Source organism: Thamnophis sirtalis, unplaced genomic scaffold (assembly GCF_051295495.1).
Source record: "Thamnophis sirtalis isolate CommonGarterSnake01/CBP01778 unplaced genomic scaffold, rThaSir2_p1.2 scaffold_8, whole genome shotgun sequence".
NCBI classification, from domain to species: Eukaryota; Metazoa; Chordata; class Lepidosauria; order Squamata; family Natricidae; genus Thamnophis; species Thamnophis sirtalis.
Window position 1 is genome coordinate 64,257,319 of NW_028261388.1, and position 16,567 is coordinate 64,273,885.

A 16,567-nucleotide genomic window follows, 5' to 3' on the forward strand; every position below is an offset into this window, starting at 1 on the left:
AAAGTTTTGCAGAGCGAAGTTTGTTCAGAACTGCCTGGACTAGTTTTACATGTTCTGCCTTGGTCTCAGAATATAATAAAATGTCATCAATATAGACTATGCAGCCCTTATATAGATGCTCCCGCAACACTTCATTTATTAATTGCATAAATACTGCAGGGGCCTCTTGTAGCCCAAATGGTAGCACTTTGAATTGATAGCATCCAAACGGGGTGTTAAATGTCGTTTTCCATTCATCTCCCTCCTTAATCCTGATACGGTAGTAAGCCTCCCTTAAATCCAGCTTTGAAAAAATTCTCCCTTTGGCTAGGTGTGCTAGCATATCCTTTATGAGTGGGAGAGGATATGCATTTGCCATACTGATTGAATCTAAATTTCTAAAATCAACACATAAGTGTTTGGAGCCATCTTTTTTCTCTCTAAACAACACTGGGGCTGCAACTTTTGGTTGGGCTGGTTCAATGAAACCCCTTGCTAGGTTTTTTTCAATGAATGCCCTCAGTTCTTCCAGATTCCTTGGAGACATGCTACACATCTTGAGTTTAGGGAGTTTGGCTCCGGGTAGGATTTCTATTGCACAGTCAGTGGAGTGATGAGGTGGAAGCTCATCAGAGGCTTTTTCGCTAAAAACCTCAGCCAAGTCCTTATATTCTTTGGGTATCACCTGGGTTGGCATAATGTAAGCAGGCATTGCTGATTTTAGGTGCTCTGCCCCCGCAGTTTCTCTGTCTGGATTCTCAGCATCTGCACTCTTATGGTGCCTTACTTCCAATTAATTTTGGGGTTCCATTTTTCAGCCATGCAAAACCCAGAACTAGTGGCCATTCCATGCCAGGCACCACTATAAATGTAAGCATTTCTTCATGGCTTCCGATGCCTATCTGTAGAGGCTCAGTGGCAAATGAAGCTGGCTCCCCCCTGCTATTGAACCATCTAGATGGCAAAAAGCTATGGGGCTTTTCAGTTTCCTTAATTAATCCTCAACTTCCTTATCAGGGTTTGGCTGATCAAACAGCGGGTGCACCCTGAATCTACTAAAGCTGAGATTTTCATCCCCCTCTCCAGTTGGGGATAAATAGTCTAGGGGCAAGATATGCGGTTTAATTGGTTTGCTTACCAGTTGTTCATCCTCTGGATTGCTTCCAGATGAGTATGGCTCCTCCTGCTGCGAAGCTGGGGTTTCCTCCTCAAAGAAGGGAGGGGGTGGAAATTCTATGGTCTCCCTGCTCCTCAGGGCCATCTCCTTTCTGCGCTGGCCAGGTTTCGTAGGTTTTCCCCCCAATGGCCGATCTGGTTTCTTAGCTAGTGCCTGAGAGCGGCATTCTGCAGCTCGGTGCCCCTCTTTTCCACACTTGAAGCAGACTAAGGATTTCAGAGAAGGTGTCATTTGCGGTTTAAAAAGTTCTTGTTTCCATTGGGGTGAAGATTTCTTCCACATTCCTCCTGCCTGATACTGATTTCTGGCCATGTTGGTCTCTGCCTCTTCAGCAATAAGATACCACTCATGTAGATGGGTTGGGGCACCTCGGGCAACACAAGCATTGTAGAGGTCATCACTCAGCCCATCCTTGAACCAGCTTGCCAGGATATCGTCTGGCCAGTTCACATGACATGCCAGGTCTCAGAATTCTTTGGTATACTCTGCCACTGGCTGGTGTCCCTGCTTCACAACTTTAATGCTGTCGCATGCTTTGCGGTCGTCGCAGGGCCATCATGAACCAATCAAAGTCCCACAGTTCTGGTGCATCGGCATCAGGTAAAGTCACCATCCATCTGGCAGCAGCTCCTTCTAGGGTGACCACTCACACTCGGGCTCCTTGGGTTCGAAAATCACACCCATATTCTTGCATGTAGGTCAGCACATGTGCCACAAAGAATCCCATTTTTTTCTGGTTCCCATCAAATTTTACCCCCAGGGAAGGAGTTTTCCTTTCTAAGTGCAGGTTTCGGGGTTGGTTCAGAGTGGCCCCAACCCATGCACCAACTGGGGGGAGGGTTTTCTGGGTTCCTAGCTGTTGCTGCTGTGCTGTCAGCTTGATTAGCAGGGACCAGAGGGATGTTAGTTCCCCTGGCATCACCCCCGTTTGCTGCCTTTCCAACGCTTCTCGGTTGCTGGTCTGGCTCCCCCCGGATGTTGAGATTTTCCAAATTTTCCATCACCAACTGGGTTACATACCTCTTCAGAGGATCCTTTCTCAGCGCAGCTTCATTTAGCTCCTCCTGATCGAGGGGGCTCCTAACTCAAATTTCCACCCTGGTTTGCGGCTACCTCGGGTAAGAGTGACTCCCCTGGTCTCCCCTTCCCAGCCATCTTTCATCCCGATTCCAATTGACCAATGGGGCTTTTTGGGGTCCTCGAAGCTCAGTCCGTTCTCTCAGCCAGGATACAAGGAGCAGGTCTCTTGTTGTGGATGGGTTTCCATCTCCCTCCAGCAGTCAGTTTCCCCTTGTTCACTGTTATCCTCAAACATAGTTTGCTGGGTCCTCTCGGTAAAGTAAAAATGTTTCTCTCCTAGTTAACCACTTTGCAGAGAGATGCTGCTTTATGTAATGGCTCCTCTCCTAACTTGAGAAAATAAAGACTCTTGAAACGGATTATTTCAAAAGGAACCTTTAATCAAGCAGGATGGAAACCATTAGAAGCAAAGCAGCATCTGAAAACCTTTAGGCCATGCAAATGGGAGTAAACTGATAATGACCCCTCCCCTCTGTCCGAATGCAGATTCTGACCAATACACAAGTGTGAAGATGCTTCCTTAACTCTTCTGCCCTGGGAGTCAATAAAGCACATGTTACCATGGCTATCTCTAGTTAGACATGAAAGTTATATATCCCACATGGCTATCATAAACATCCCTCCAGAGATGTTGGGACCTTCAGTCTCCTGGTGACAGGAAACCATTTGTAAAGTTGTAAAACTCAGTTGTTTCAGGTGTAGCTAATGATTTAACTCCGAGGCTCCCCTCCTCCCAATTGAATGGCAGTATCACTTTTAGGGATCTGACATTAAATATGTTTTTCATCAGATGACAGGTCTGTAGTTCCTTCAAGATTTAAAAACTTACATTGTTCACCTCAAGGGGGAAATGAGAATTAAAGAGTGTTGATGTTCTTATGTTTATGTTGGTTTGTATTGTTGAAACACAGTCTTGACCATTTTTGTCTGTCAGATAGTATAGAATGATCAAATGTCTTTTATAGGATCTATTGGATTGAACCAATCCAAATAGCTGGCCAATTCATTAGAATTATGAAATGTTACCTTATTATTATAAGATGGCTAAATATTTAGCACATCATTGATGTTTAATTCCCTTTCATATTCACACAACATACAGCTAAGACACCAGTTTAGCATAACTTCATGACTGAAGGGAAAATACTGGTTTTAAGAAGTACACCCAACTGTCTTAATGTTATCTCTCTCTAGTGCTAATCAGCCCCAGGTGTTGAATTTTCAATATTCTGTTTTGTACCTCCCATGCCTGGCAAGATGCTTTTCCTGGATGGATTCTTCAACTTCACATTTATGAGAATAATATCTGAAATGAGTCCTTGTTATAAGAATCTCAAAACTGTCTTGCCAGATTTCTAATTATCATCACTGTCTCCAAATCTATATGTGCACATTCACAACAATCCTGAATAATTGAAAAATTACATTCTATCTTCCTATTTTTCTTAAAGCACCATCTAATTGTTTGAGTGACAGGAAACAGCTGATGGAAGGGTTGTACACTATCTGTAGTTTTAAGTTCATAGAAAAACCAAAGAATAAAAAAGATATTTCAAAACTCTTCAGCAGAACTTTGCTTTAAGGGGATTGGAGGATATAAGGTCAATATAGTCCCGAACTAAGCCAATTGGAGTTTTGAATGGGGATTTTCTTTTACTGATGTGACTGTAGGATGAGTGATTTAGAATTGGCCCTTTCCTCTGAAATTGCCATCTGCAATCATTTAACAGATTAGAATCCTTCATCATTCCAAAATCAGCTACACATCTCATACTATCAATTTCAGACTATCATTTATGTTTTGCTGCTGAGCCAATTTCTGACTGAATTTCTATTTATCTAAGACTACAACATCCTTTTTGCTGCTTTGAAGCTGTGTGAAGCTTGACTTGCTAAGTTTTAATTAATATATACTTTTTAAATAAATAAAGAATTCCATTTCTTACTTCATCACCAAGAGATTCAGCTTCCAAAAGTACTGTGGAAGCTTTGAATCTCTCCCTCATGAATATCAACCATATTTCGGATGATGAGAAATAATAGAGAAATGAATACAAAATGAAGGACATTAATTGAATTCTTTGCATTTACTTATTGGATAGCTAGGACTGAAAGCCTACTAGTGTTCTCAGTATTTTGAGGTCATTAAAAATATGTTGAGTTGTTTTCAACATGCTTTGTGGGAGTAGGAAATGAAAAGGGTAACATATTACCAGGTACTTAGGATTTAACAGCTGCCAGCTGATGTAAGGTTGCAAGCTGTAAACCGAAAGCTGATGCAATGAGGATGATTCAGCAATACATGTATAGCCAGTTTAAGACTCTGGTGGGGTCCACACAGGTCTTTTATCGTCTTAAGAGGTGTCTATATACTGTATAGGTGGCCATTAGAGGGCATTTTCTCTCTCTTGTCGTGTATCTCATTTTTCTCCTTGTGTCCATAGCTGTGTGGTGAGGGATTTATCTACTATGTGTATGTCTGTATATATGTATATATAAACCACTATTAATTGTCTAAAGGTTCTGGGTGCTATGTTTTGCTCCTGGGTTTATCTCATAATAATAGTCACACTGCCAAAACTCTAACGGGTTATGGGCCCAGTCTAGAGAGAGGGCCAGAGTGACTAGAGATCTTAAAGAGAGGCGTAACCCAATGTGAGCTTGCACCAGAGTAAGTAGTTTAAATCGTGATTAGCATGGCCTCCATTGGCATAATGGGAGGAGGTTTCCTGGTGTCTCGGTTGAATGAGACAAACTAACTCTCTTGGAATGTGAAGATGGAGATGTACTTATGAAGGGAAGACTTGTGGATGATCTTTACTAATCCACCAGCGGTCCTGGATGATGATGACCAGAGTAGAAATGAAAAAGCATTGGCCAGCATAATTATTGCTTTAGAAGACAGTCAGCTGCTACATGTGAGAGGTCTCCAATCTGCGAAACAGTGCTGGGAGGCATTGTGCAGTGTGTACAGTGAGTAGTGATCTTGAAATCTGCTAGTTTTGCAGAACAGAACAACTGGAACAAGATTCATGCTAATCATGAGTTGTTCATGCCAATACAGAATTCTAATCTGTCAGAAGATGAGACCAAGTCAGACAGAGATGTAGAAGAGGATAGAACTATAATAAAATGTGAAAGCACATAGCTGTAGAAGAGGAGAGACCGGAAACAGTGACATAGGAACATATAATTCAAAGAAGATCTGAGAGGAGTAATAAGGGTGTATCTCCTGAATGGTTTACTGTGAGTGAGGTCAGAGCATATAGTGTTAGATATGAACCTCAACAGTACCAGGAAATAGTACTTTTGTTAGTGTAGTGCAAGTTAGCCTCGAACTCTGGTCTCCTACATTGGGGCCCTTATATATCCTTGGGAAAGAGACTCTCGAATATACAGCCCGCTAACCTCCACCAGTGGGACAAGACTATACGGATGTCGTTTACGAACTTTGGAGTCTTATATTTAATCTCGCTTGCCTACAGCCACCTGATATACTACGTACTTTTGATTTGGTGGCTTAGGACATTTCCCCAGGTCATAAGAAGGGAGAGGAGCAAACCATCGCTTCCTCCATTGTTCCCATATTATTATTATTATTATATACTATAACTGCGCAATTTTAAATAGAATGCTGAGTGTATGGGAGCTGGCTGGAATTGAATGAATGGCCCACTTTTAGTAATTGTTACCCTTGTATTTTATATGTTTTAAATTTTTACGTGGGAATTGTTAGAGTGGATAAATGAGTATGTTTGACTCGGAGGACCTGCTGAGGAAGGCGGGAGGAACCGGGGTGGTTGGGGGGACCATGGACATGGGAGTGGGTCGCAGCATAGCGGTCGTGACAGGGAGAGGCAGATACGGCGGAGACCTTAGGGCTGGCCATTACCGGGGAAGGAGGGTTCGCTACATTACAGAGATCCCTCCTTCCGGCCCTAGGAGTCCCACTCCAAGACCAGATGGCGCGAGTAGTCAGGACCCTGGTCTCAGGCTGTTGTCGCTAAATGCCAGGTCTGTTGTTCACAAAGCTCCCCTCGTCTGGGACTTAATTGTTGACGAGAGGGCAGACCTGGCATGTATTACTGAAACCTGGCTGGGCACAGAAGGAGGAGTCCCCCTTGTAGAGATGTGCCCAGAGGGATTTCAGGTGCTTCATCAGCCGAGAGCCCAGGGAAGGGGTGGCGGTGTGGCTATTGTAATCCGGGAGTCTCTGTTACCTCGTAGGGTCCCTGCTCCGGAGCTTGTCGGGTGTGAGTCTCTGCTGATAAAGTTGGACCTCAAGGGTCAAGTGGGTTTGCTGCTAACGTACCTGCCTCCCAACTGCGTTGCAGCATCCCTCCCCTCGCTCCTCGAGTCAGTAGCCGAGCTGGCAGTTGAGTTCCCCAGGCTTATAGTTCTGGGGGATTTCAACTTGCCATCGCTCGGTGAACGCTCTGATGGGGCGCAGGAGTTCATGGCCTCCATGACGGCCATGGGCTTGACCCAAGTAATTCGGGGCCCAACCCATGCAGCGGGTCACATGCTCGACCTCGTATTCCTCTCGGAGCAGTGGATGTGTGATCTTGGTCTGAGGGGTAATGAGATCATACCCCTGTCGTGGTCAGACCATTGCCTACTGAGGCTTGACTTCCGGAGGCCAAACCCCCACCATAGGGAGGAGGAACCGACCAGGTGGTTCCGCCCCAGGCGACTTATGGATCCTCTGAGGTTCCAGACGGAGCTTGGGGTTATTCCTGATACCCTCGCCCACAGTTCGGCGGAGACTCTGGCTGCCGCCTGGTACTCGGCAGCATCGGAGTCTCTCGACCGGATTGCGCCACTACGGCCCCTCCGGGTCAGTGGATCCCGGAGAGTTCCCTGGTTCACCGAGGAACTCCGGGAGAAGAAACGCCGGAGGAGATGCCTAGAGCACCAGTGGAGGTCCGATAGGTCCGAGGCAAGCCGAGCACTCTTAACTACTTGCACCAAGGACTATGTCCGAGCATTAAGAGCTGCGAAAAGATCATATATTTCTTCCTTGGTTGCGTCCGCCGAGTCACGCCCAGCCGCCCTGTTCAGGATAACCCGCTCCCTCCTTAATAGGAGGGAGGCGGGAAACCCCTTGCAGGGTAGGGCTGAGGATTATGCTCAATTCTTGGCGGACAAAGTAGCTCGGCTTCGATCGGACCTGGACTCCACCGCAGTAGATCCAGCTGAGACGCAGGAGGATCATCTGTTACATCAGCTCTGGGTTGAGTTCCAGGAAGTTGCCTCAGGGGATGTGGACAAGGCCATTCGAGCTGTAAGTGCCTCCACTTGTATTCTGGACCCGTGTCCCTCCTGGCTGGTGGCTAACAGCAGGGAGGTGACACATGGCTGGATCCAGGCGGTTGTCACCGCCTCCCTTCGGGAGGGGCACTTCCCCGCCGTACTTAAAACGGCGGTGGTGAGACCCCTCCTGAAGAAGCCATCGTTAGATCCAGCCATTTTAAATAACTTTCGTCCTGTCTCCAACCTTCCCTTTATCGGGAAGGTTGTTGAGAAGGTGGTGGCCTTTCAGCTTCAACGGGCCTTGGAGGAAGCCAGTTATCTTGACCCCTTCCAGTCCAGCTTCAGGCCTGGTTACAGCACAGAAACCGCTTTGGTCGCATTGACCGATGATCTCTGGAGGGCCAGAGATGGAGGCTATGCGTCCATCCTGGTTCTCCTGGACCTCTCAGCGGCTTTCGATACCATCGACCATGGTATCCTTCTGCGACGACTGCGGGAGGTGGGAGTGGGAGGCACTGTTCTGCGGTGGTTCTCCTCCTACCTCTCGGACAGGTCGCAGTCGGTGTTAGTTGGGGGGCAGAGATCGTCCCTGAGGCCCCTAACATGTGGGGTACCCCAGGGTTCGGTCCTATCACCCCTACTATTTAACATATACATGAAACCGCTGGGCGAGATCATTCGGAGGCACGGGATAAAATACCACCAATATGCGGACGATACACAATTGTATCTGTCCGCCCCGTGCCAACTCAATGAAGCGGTGGACGTGATGAACCAGGGTCTGGAGGCCGTTAAGAACTGGATGAGTGCTAACAAACTGGTACTCAACCCGGATAAGACCGAGTGGCTGTTGTGTTTCCCCCCCAATAATTTGGCTAATACACCAACGCTTAGGCTGGGGGGTCAAATTCTATACCCCTCAGATAGGGTCCGCAACTTAGGAGTCCTCCTGGATCCACAGCTGACTTTTGATCACCAGCTGTCGGCTGTGACCAGGGGGGCATTTGCCCAGGTTCGCCTGGTCCGCCAGTTGCGGCCCTACTTAGATCGGGGGGCTCTCACAGCAGTCACTCGAGCCCTTGTGATCTCTAGACTGGAATACTGCAATGGGCTCTACATGGGGTTGCCCCTGAAGTGCATCCGGCGACTACAGTTAGTCCAAAATGCAGCCGCGCGAGTGATAGTGGGCGCACCACGGTTCGCCCACGTTACACCTGTCCTCCGCGAGCTGCACTGGCTACCTGTTGGTCTCCGGGTGCGCTTCAGGATACTGATGACCATCTTTAAAGCACTCCATGGTAGTGGATCTGGGTACTTGAGAGACCGCCTTCTGCCGATTACCTCCCTAAATCGACCAATTAGATCGCACAGACTGGGCCTCCTCCGAATCCCATCTGCCAGTCAATACCGACTGGCGACCACGCGGAGGAGAGCCTTTTCTGTTGCTGCCCTGACCCTGTGGAACGAGCTCCCCATGGAGATCCGCACCCTCACCACTATCCAGACCTTCCGTGCAGCCCTCAAGATCTGGCTCTCCCAGCAGGCCTGGGGATAGGCTCCTAATTACCCGCCCGAGTGTTTGACTGCTGAATGAAAGTTGGGTTTTTATTACTTTTCTGTTGTTCACATATTGTTTTGTTTTGACCTTGCACCTCCCCTTCCTTGTGGTTGTAAGCCGCCCTGAGTCCCCTTAGGGAAAAGGGCGGCATATAAATCCCAATAAATACCTTAAATACCTTAAATTTCCATTCCATATTTGACAGAACATCTAGGAACATGTCTGGGAGCCAAGAATATTGGTGATGTAATAATTGAAACAGGAGAAAATCTGTCCACCTGATTAGTCAAGTATGAGAGATTGTATTTACTGCAGGACTTCCAAATTCTTTATTGAGTGGGCAGCACCTCCCAGGAAATGTGTCAGATCCATGACATGACACTGCCATTCATATGGAGGGAGGGGGAGCATGAGAATAAGCTGTATTTTTTAACCTTATTCCTGGCACCTAAACACCCTGCAATATTCTCACCTTTTGGGAATGAAATAAGGAGGGAGGGCCATGTGGATTGTGTCAGTTGATTGAAAGCAGAAGAAGACCATGGGAATGGATCCTTATCTGGCTCTCAGGACAGTTGTTACAATAAACATCTACACACCTGTGGATTGGCTGAAATCCACATTCAAACTGGAGGGATGGATTCTAGAGCGCTATTTCTAACAGTGCAGTTTGGGATGGAATTTAGAGTCTGTTTCGCCTGTTTAACTTCTTCTCAATAAAAGGTTCCTTTTGAAATACCATGTTTCAAGAGTCTATACTTTCATGGGAACCCTGCAACCCTGCGTCTATACATCAAAAAAACCTAACAGATATTGAGCAGAGGGAAAAGGAAGCCTACACAGTTTGCTGGGCACTCCTCATGTGGAGACAATTCTTAGACGGAAGTAAGATCCCTTTTGAAGTCTAGACGGATCACAAAAATTTGGAAGCTCTAAAATCCCCAAGGAAAGTCTCCCCAAAACAAGTCAGGTGGGCTCAATATTTCAAATGGTTTGACTTTACCCTTAAGTACCTCCCGGGGAGAGGGACCTCTTAGCAGATGCCCTATCAAGGAAACTGCAATACAATAGCACAAAGCCTGAAGTAATCAGACCAATCCTTCAGGATAATCAAGTAGCAGCTAAAGTAATCACTAGACCACAATCACCTCCACCTCCACCTCCGCTAGACCGATTAGATCCCACAGATTAGGCCTCCTCCGAATTCCATCCGCCGGCCAGTGCCAACTGGCAACTACCTGGAGGAGAGCATTCTCTGTGGCTGCTCCGACCCTCTGGAACGAACTCCCCGTGGAGATTCGAACCCTCACCACCCTCCAGGCCTTCCGCAAAGCCCTTAAAACCTGGCTGTTCCGACAGGCCTGGGGCTAAAGAGCTGTTGCCCCCGTCTCGAATGGTATGACTGTTGTGTGTTTTTAAATATGTATTGTTATGTTTCGTCTTTTTATTTTCTGTCTGTACCCCCCTTCCCTGATTTGAATTGTGAGCCGCCCTGAGTCCCCTTCGGGGGGAAAGGGCAGCATATAAATATAATCAAATCAAATCAAATCACCCATAATATAACCACCCAAGTGTTTAAGCAAGCTTAAGCAACAAACCACAAAAAACTCTGCCTCATCAAAGAGGGCTTAGCATGGGTAGAAGGAAAGTTATACATACCAGCCAGCCAAAGATTCAACCTGTCATGACTCTAAACTGGCTGGTCACTTTGGATTTGCCAAAACATTGCACCTCATCAAAAGACAATTCTGGTGGCCATCACTGAAAAGGGACATCAAAAACTACATGGCTATTTGTCCTATTTGTGCTGCAGCCAAAAGACGGCAAGGGAAAAACCCAGGACTGTTACAAATGGTAGCTGAACCTTCAGTACCCTGGAGAGAGATCTTTATGGCCTTTATAGTAGAATTGACAGAGGGAACAGTTATTTGGGTCATAATAGGCCTATTTTCTAAACAAGCTCATTTTATTCCTTGTCAAAGGATCCTAACAGCCAAAGCCTTAGCAAAATTATTCCTCCTTTTAAAATGTTTTTTTTTTTAAAATAAAAATGTCTAATCAATGCACGAACAGTGTGGCATCTGGGTGCCATACATTTCAACATTAAAAAACTGATCAAATTACGGATCATTATTACATTCAATTAATTTATGAAATTACCATTACAATACACATCTATAAGGTTACAATCTATCATTATTCATTTATTCCACTTATTTCTCTTTATTACTTCCATTTTATCAACTAAAAGTGTAATACATTAATATTCCCTTTATTTCTATCTCTTACTCTAGCTTTTAATTATATCATCTTATATTCAAAAGCTTTTTCTTTCTTTCCTGTCTAACTTCTAATCATATCATCTGCCTACAAGAAAAGAAAAACAGAACAAACAGGAAAAGATAGGGAAAGACGGTTCAAAACACCAACCAGGAGCAGGAATAATCATTCCATCATCTCTTGCCCACTTTATATTTTAATTGCTATGCTTTTTAAAAAAAGAGAGAGGTGAAGGAAAAGCAAGTCAAAGCAGCCATAAATAAAAAGAAATCCTCTACCCATCATCTCTTGCCCACTTGAATACTTCAATTGCTATGTTTTTTGCTTGTCTCCCCCATTCCTCTCTTAAGTTTCCATATATTTCTATTTCTTGGATATCCTATCTAAGTAATCCTCCCACCTCTACCCTCTTCCAATGCCTATTTTCTAAGATTTTTACTGAGGCTCCTGCTTCCATTTTAAACATATCTTCCAAATCTTTTAAGATATATATTCCCCCTGGTTTAATTCATCCATGATTATTATTTTTGTTATAATCTCTTCCTTGTCTTCTTCCTTCTTTATTTCTTCTTTTAGCTCCTCTCTTTCCTGGGCATCTTGGTCTATAATCATCATCCCTTGTATAGTAAATTCCATTTTTTCCATCAGATCCCTAAATCCTTTGTCCATACTGTCTTTTATATTTTGATAAAGTAATCCCATCTCCTGGACAATTCCACTAATTGTATCTTATTTTTTAAGAAGACTTATTTTTATCCAACAGTCCAAAAATTATTTATTTAGTCTTTAGACTTCCCTACAAGGGGTTCAAATGTCTATTAACTTAGATCACTTCTTTTCTGTTTCCTCTTTTGTCAGCAGGTGGCAGTCTCCATTTATATTTAAGTTACTAGTTCAGGAAGCTCCTGAAACTTCCGGGGGGAGTGGGAGGATGTTTTCGCCCTCCCCAGGCTCCTAGAAAGCCTCTAGAGCTGGGGGGCAAAAAAAGTGTGCCAAAAGAGGGGCAAAGAGCACTGGTTGAATGAGCATGTGGGTGGGGGGGTCACGCACACATGTGTGATGGGATCACATGAGTGTGGGGCCGTGCATGCATGCACGCTGGGGTCACACACGCATGCATGCTGTGGTCATGCATGCATGTGCGCTGGGGTCACCCACACATAGCATTATTGGTGTGGGCATGCCCGATCATGACCCCCTGCACTCCCCCCACTTTTGGCACATGATCCAAAAAAGGTTAGCCATCACTGTCCTACAGCTTTCATTCCGATTTGATATTTAAAAACAAAAAACAAGAAAAAATGCCCCAAAATGCTTAGGCGCCACTTTAATACTCAGTTCTGGGCAAATAGTTGTGATTATTTCTTGGGATTCAATTTAAAACATAAGACAGATCCTCTCCCTCAGTTCCACCATGGCTCACCTTCTCTCCAGCACCAGCTGTTGTTTTAGGTTTGTCTCTGCTTTGTAGTGGCCATCTTTAGGTTGCTTCTTCTTCTTGCCATGGCTAAGGGAAAAGAAAGACCTCAGGCCAGACAGGAGAGCTGTGTCTCTCCCTGACCTCATAGGGACCCCTCTTTATTTCACTTCTCCTTCAGGGTGGCTTAGGCTCTCTCTGGAGCCCACAAACATGAAGAATTCAGCACAGGGACCATGGAGATCTGTTCCTCTGTCCATATTGCAGGGACATCAAACCCGTCCCCCAGCAAACTTATTCCTGATACACTATCTATCATTTACTTGGAGCCCCACAGAGAATCATTTCAGATATGGGGGTCCAATTCACATAAAAATTCTGGAGGGCATTCTCAAAACTACTTGGCACCAACCAAGGCTTATCAACAAGTCATCATCTGATGACTAATGTCCAATATGAAAAAACGAATGGGGTGTTAGAGCAATATTTAATGTGTTTATTAATTACCAACAAGATAACTGGACTGAACTATTACCTTTTGAAGAGGTAGCATTCAATAACTCTGTACATTCCAGCACAGGCTCCACTCCTTTTAAAGTAGCTACAGACCAAGATGTCACCCCATGCCAGAACTAACAACAGAAACACTCACCATCCCCTCCCTGAAGGAATGGATGGAAACCCTACAAAACACTTGACCTGTAGTCAAATTATCACTAAAGGATGCTAGAGAAACATTTAAACACCACAGGCAAAAAAAGAATACAACCAAAACCTTTCCAAATAGATGACAGAATATACTTATCCATAAAAATCAAACATTGCAGCCCTCAAAGAAATTAGGGCCAACATTTGTGGGACCATTTCCAATCACTAGGATCATCAACCCAGTGACAGTAGAATTAGCATTTCCCCAAACACTCAGACAAGTACACCCAGTCTTCCACATTAGCCTGCTAAAAAGAAAAGTCACATCCTCACTTAGATCTCAAATCCATGCACCACCCACACCCATAATGGTTGAGGGTGAGCAACATTTTGAAATCAAAGATATCCTTGATTCTAGGACCCATCAAAGAAAAACGCAATACCTAATAGCATGGAAACACCTACCCCCTTCCCAAAATGAGTGTGTGGACAAAATCACATCATTGCCTCTACACTATTAAAGAAATTCCACACCCAATACCCCCACAATGTCAGGCCTTGACACACAAACCTTGTTAAAATACTATAATGATTCTTTTTCTCTATCTCTTACAGGTGGATCTAGCTTTTTTCTAAGGGCAGTATGTCAGATCCCTAATGTGATACTGCCATTCATATGGAGGGAGGGGGAGCATGGGGATAAGCAAGGTGGCGCAGTGGTTAAATGCAGCACTGCAGGCTACTTCAGCTGACTGCAGTTCTGCAGTTCGGCTGTTCAAATCTCACCGGCTCAGGGTTGACTCAGCCTTCCATCCTTCCGAGGTGGGTAAAATGAGGACCCAGATTGTTGTTGGGGGCAATATGCTGACTCTGTAAACCGCTTAGAGAGGGCTGAAAGCCCTATGAAGCAGTATATAAGTCTAACTGCTATTGCTAGCTGTATTTTATAATCTTTTTCCTGGGCGCCTCAGCACCCTGCAATATTCTCACCTTTTGGGAATGAAATAAGGAGGGAGGGCCATGTGGATTGTGTCAGTTGGTTCAAGGCAGAAGACCACCATGGGAATGGATCCTTTTCTGGCTCTCAGGATGGTCATTACAATAAACATCTTCACACCTGTGAATTGGCAGAGATCCATATTCGAACTGGGCAGGGTGAATTCTAGAGTGCTATTTCTAACTGTGCAGTTTGGGATGGAATTAAAGTCTGTTTCGCCTGTCCTGCTATCACTTCTTCTCAATAAAAGGTTTCTTTTGAAATACCATGTTTCAAGAGTCTGTGCTTTCCTGGGAAAGGAGGAGAGGCAGATCCTTACAAAGTGCCTCTATTGCTGGAATGTTGACTTCACCATAAGCAAATTTTATTGAAAAAGTCATAGTTTCATTCAGTTGGTCAAAGGAGAAGGAGAGCCTTCCCCACTCTTTCTCTAATGCAGGAGAACAGGTCATACCCCAACTTCTGAGGCATCAGGTTGTATCAAGAATTGGTAAGCACAGTCTAAGTGTCTGAGTAGCATCAGTGAAGAGAAATGGACTTTGAAATCCTGCAACACTGCTTGCCCTTGAGTAAACTTTGTTAACTTAGAAAATCAGCAAAAGAAATTTAACGTTTTAAAACTAGATTTTCAAAGACTTTCAATTGTTCTGGCATAAGCAACCAAATATTTTGACAGAGGTTCAAGTTTGTCTGTAATAAATATTCTAAACCACCTAAATTGTGCTTAGGGTATCTTCTGCCAAGCCTAACTGAAAACTGACAACTGAATTAAGTTTTAAATGTCTGGAAATGGATGATTTTTGCAAAACGTCCCAGCAGAACTATTCAGAGGATGGACATTGATATACTAATCTTGAATAACTGGAGTTATTCAAATGAAGTTGACAGCTTCTTTGAGGTTATGAAATTGAATTCAGAAAGCTTTTATTATTGTATGAACCTTAAATGTTATTATATAAGAATTTTATGGTAAGAGTTCTCTCAAGAATAAGTTGAAGGGACGGTAACTTTTGATCAAACTTTGATGTTCTTTACGTCACTGGGTATTTTAAGGGCTGAAGAATAGGAATGGATATGGGAATTCAATAAGTTTGGGGAGATGATGTCTTCAATTATTTTGGAAAACTGTTGTACAGTTGTAACAAAAATACAAGAGAAGCAAATGTGAAAAACAAAAACTATGTAAAGATAATGAGAGTAACAGAGTTACCTATCTTTATTTTGATCTGTTCGAATACTGGGTGGGGCCATTGAAAACAAATATTCAGTCAAGAATTAATGGTTGTTGACCTCTTTGATTATAGGAAAAACAGCAAAAACATTTATTGCTTATTGTAATCCCTTTATAGACTTTTTGCATGAAACAGAAAAATGAACTTTTGATTTGTGGTTTTGTTGTTTAGAAAATATTAGATATTAGAAGAAAAAACTTTCTTGTAGCAATAGAGTAAGAGGTAATTTTGTATTGTATTTGCTGAAAAAGAAATTTGAAGCTTCTTCCTATTTCTTTTGATCTTTTCTTTTTGCAGTTTGTCCTTTCATCTGTTTCTCTTCTTTTTTCTTTTCTTTCTTTACTTTGTATTAGTTTTTATTAATTTTTAATTTTATCTTCTTTTTAAAACTTCTACTAAAACTTATAAAAAAAGAGTTCATGCTTGTTTTGCCATTTCATCAAATTACAGAGAAGGGGGACTCATCTGACTTCAAAATGATTGTCAGTTTCCTTTTGGGACTTATTTCTGAGTACAAACTCTAAAAAAATCTTTGTCTATTCATAGTGTCTTCTATATTTAATATGATTTGTTAATTTTAGTTTCATTTGCATTGATTATAGAAATGCAGCTACAGTGTGTTAAAATAATGATTTGTAATAGAATTTCTAATCACAGGTTTAAGTTATTCAACTGAAGATTCAAGATGTAGCAGATATATTGAATTCCTTACCTTATTTTTATTCATTTTTAAACAATATTTCTTTCTAGTTTACACCAAGTTCTAATGGATTTACAAAACCAGCAGCTCAGTGAGCTGTCTGACTGGTTAGCTAAAACAAAAAAAAGAACAGAAAAGATGGAGTCAGAACCTTTGGGACCTGATCTAGAAAGCTTAAAGAAGCAGGTGGAAGAACATAAGGTAAGCTGTAGTTTTCAAGAGCCACTTTACTTTTTAGCATTTCTT

General features: G+C 43.5%; 1 protein-coding gene across 6 annotated transcripts in view; it reads left to right on the forward strand.

Annotated features, from left to right (window-relative positions):
- The window catches only part of DMD (dystrophin), a 1,286,665-nt gene that overhangs the window by 326,424 nt on the left and 943,674 nt on the right, over nt 1-16,567 (forward strand). For all 6 annotated transcript variants that reach the window (XM_087721810.1, XM_087721811.1, XM_087721815.1 and 3 more), the window contains exon 11: nt 16,372-16,522. In XM_087721810.1, coding sequence (XP_087577936.1) covers nt 16,372-16,522 — 151 coding nt within the window. The remainder of the gene's footprint in view (nt 1-16,371; nt 16,523-16,567) is intronic.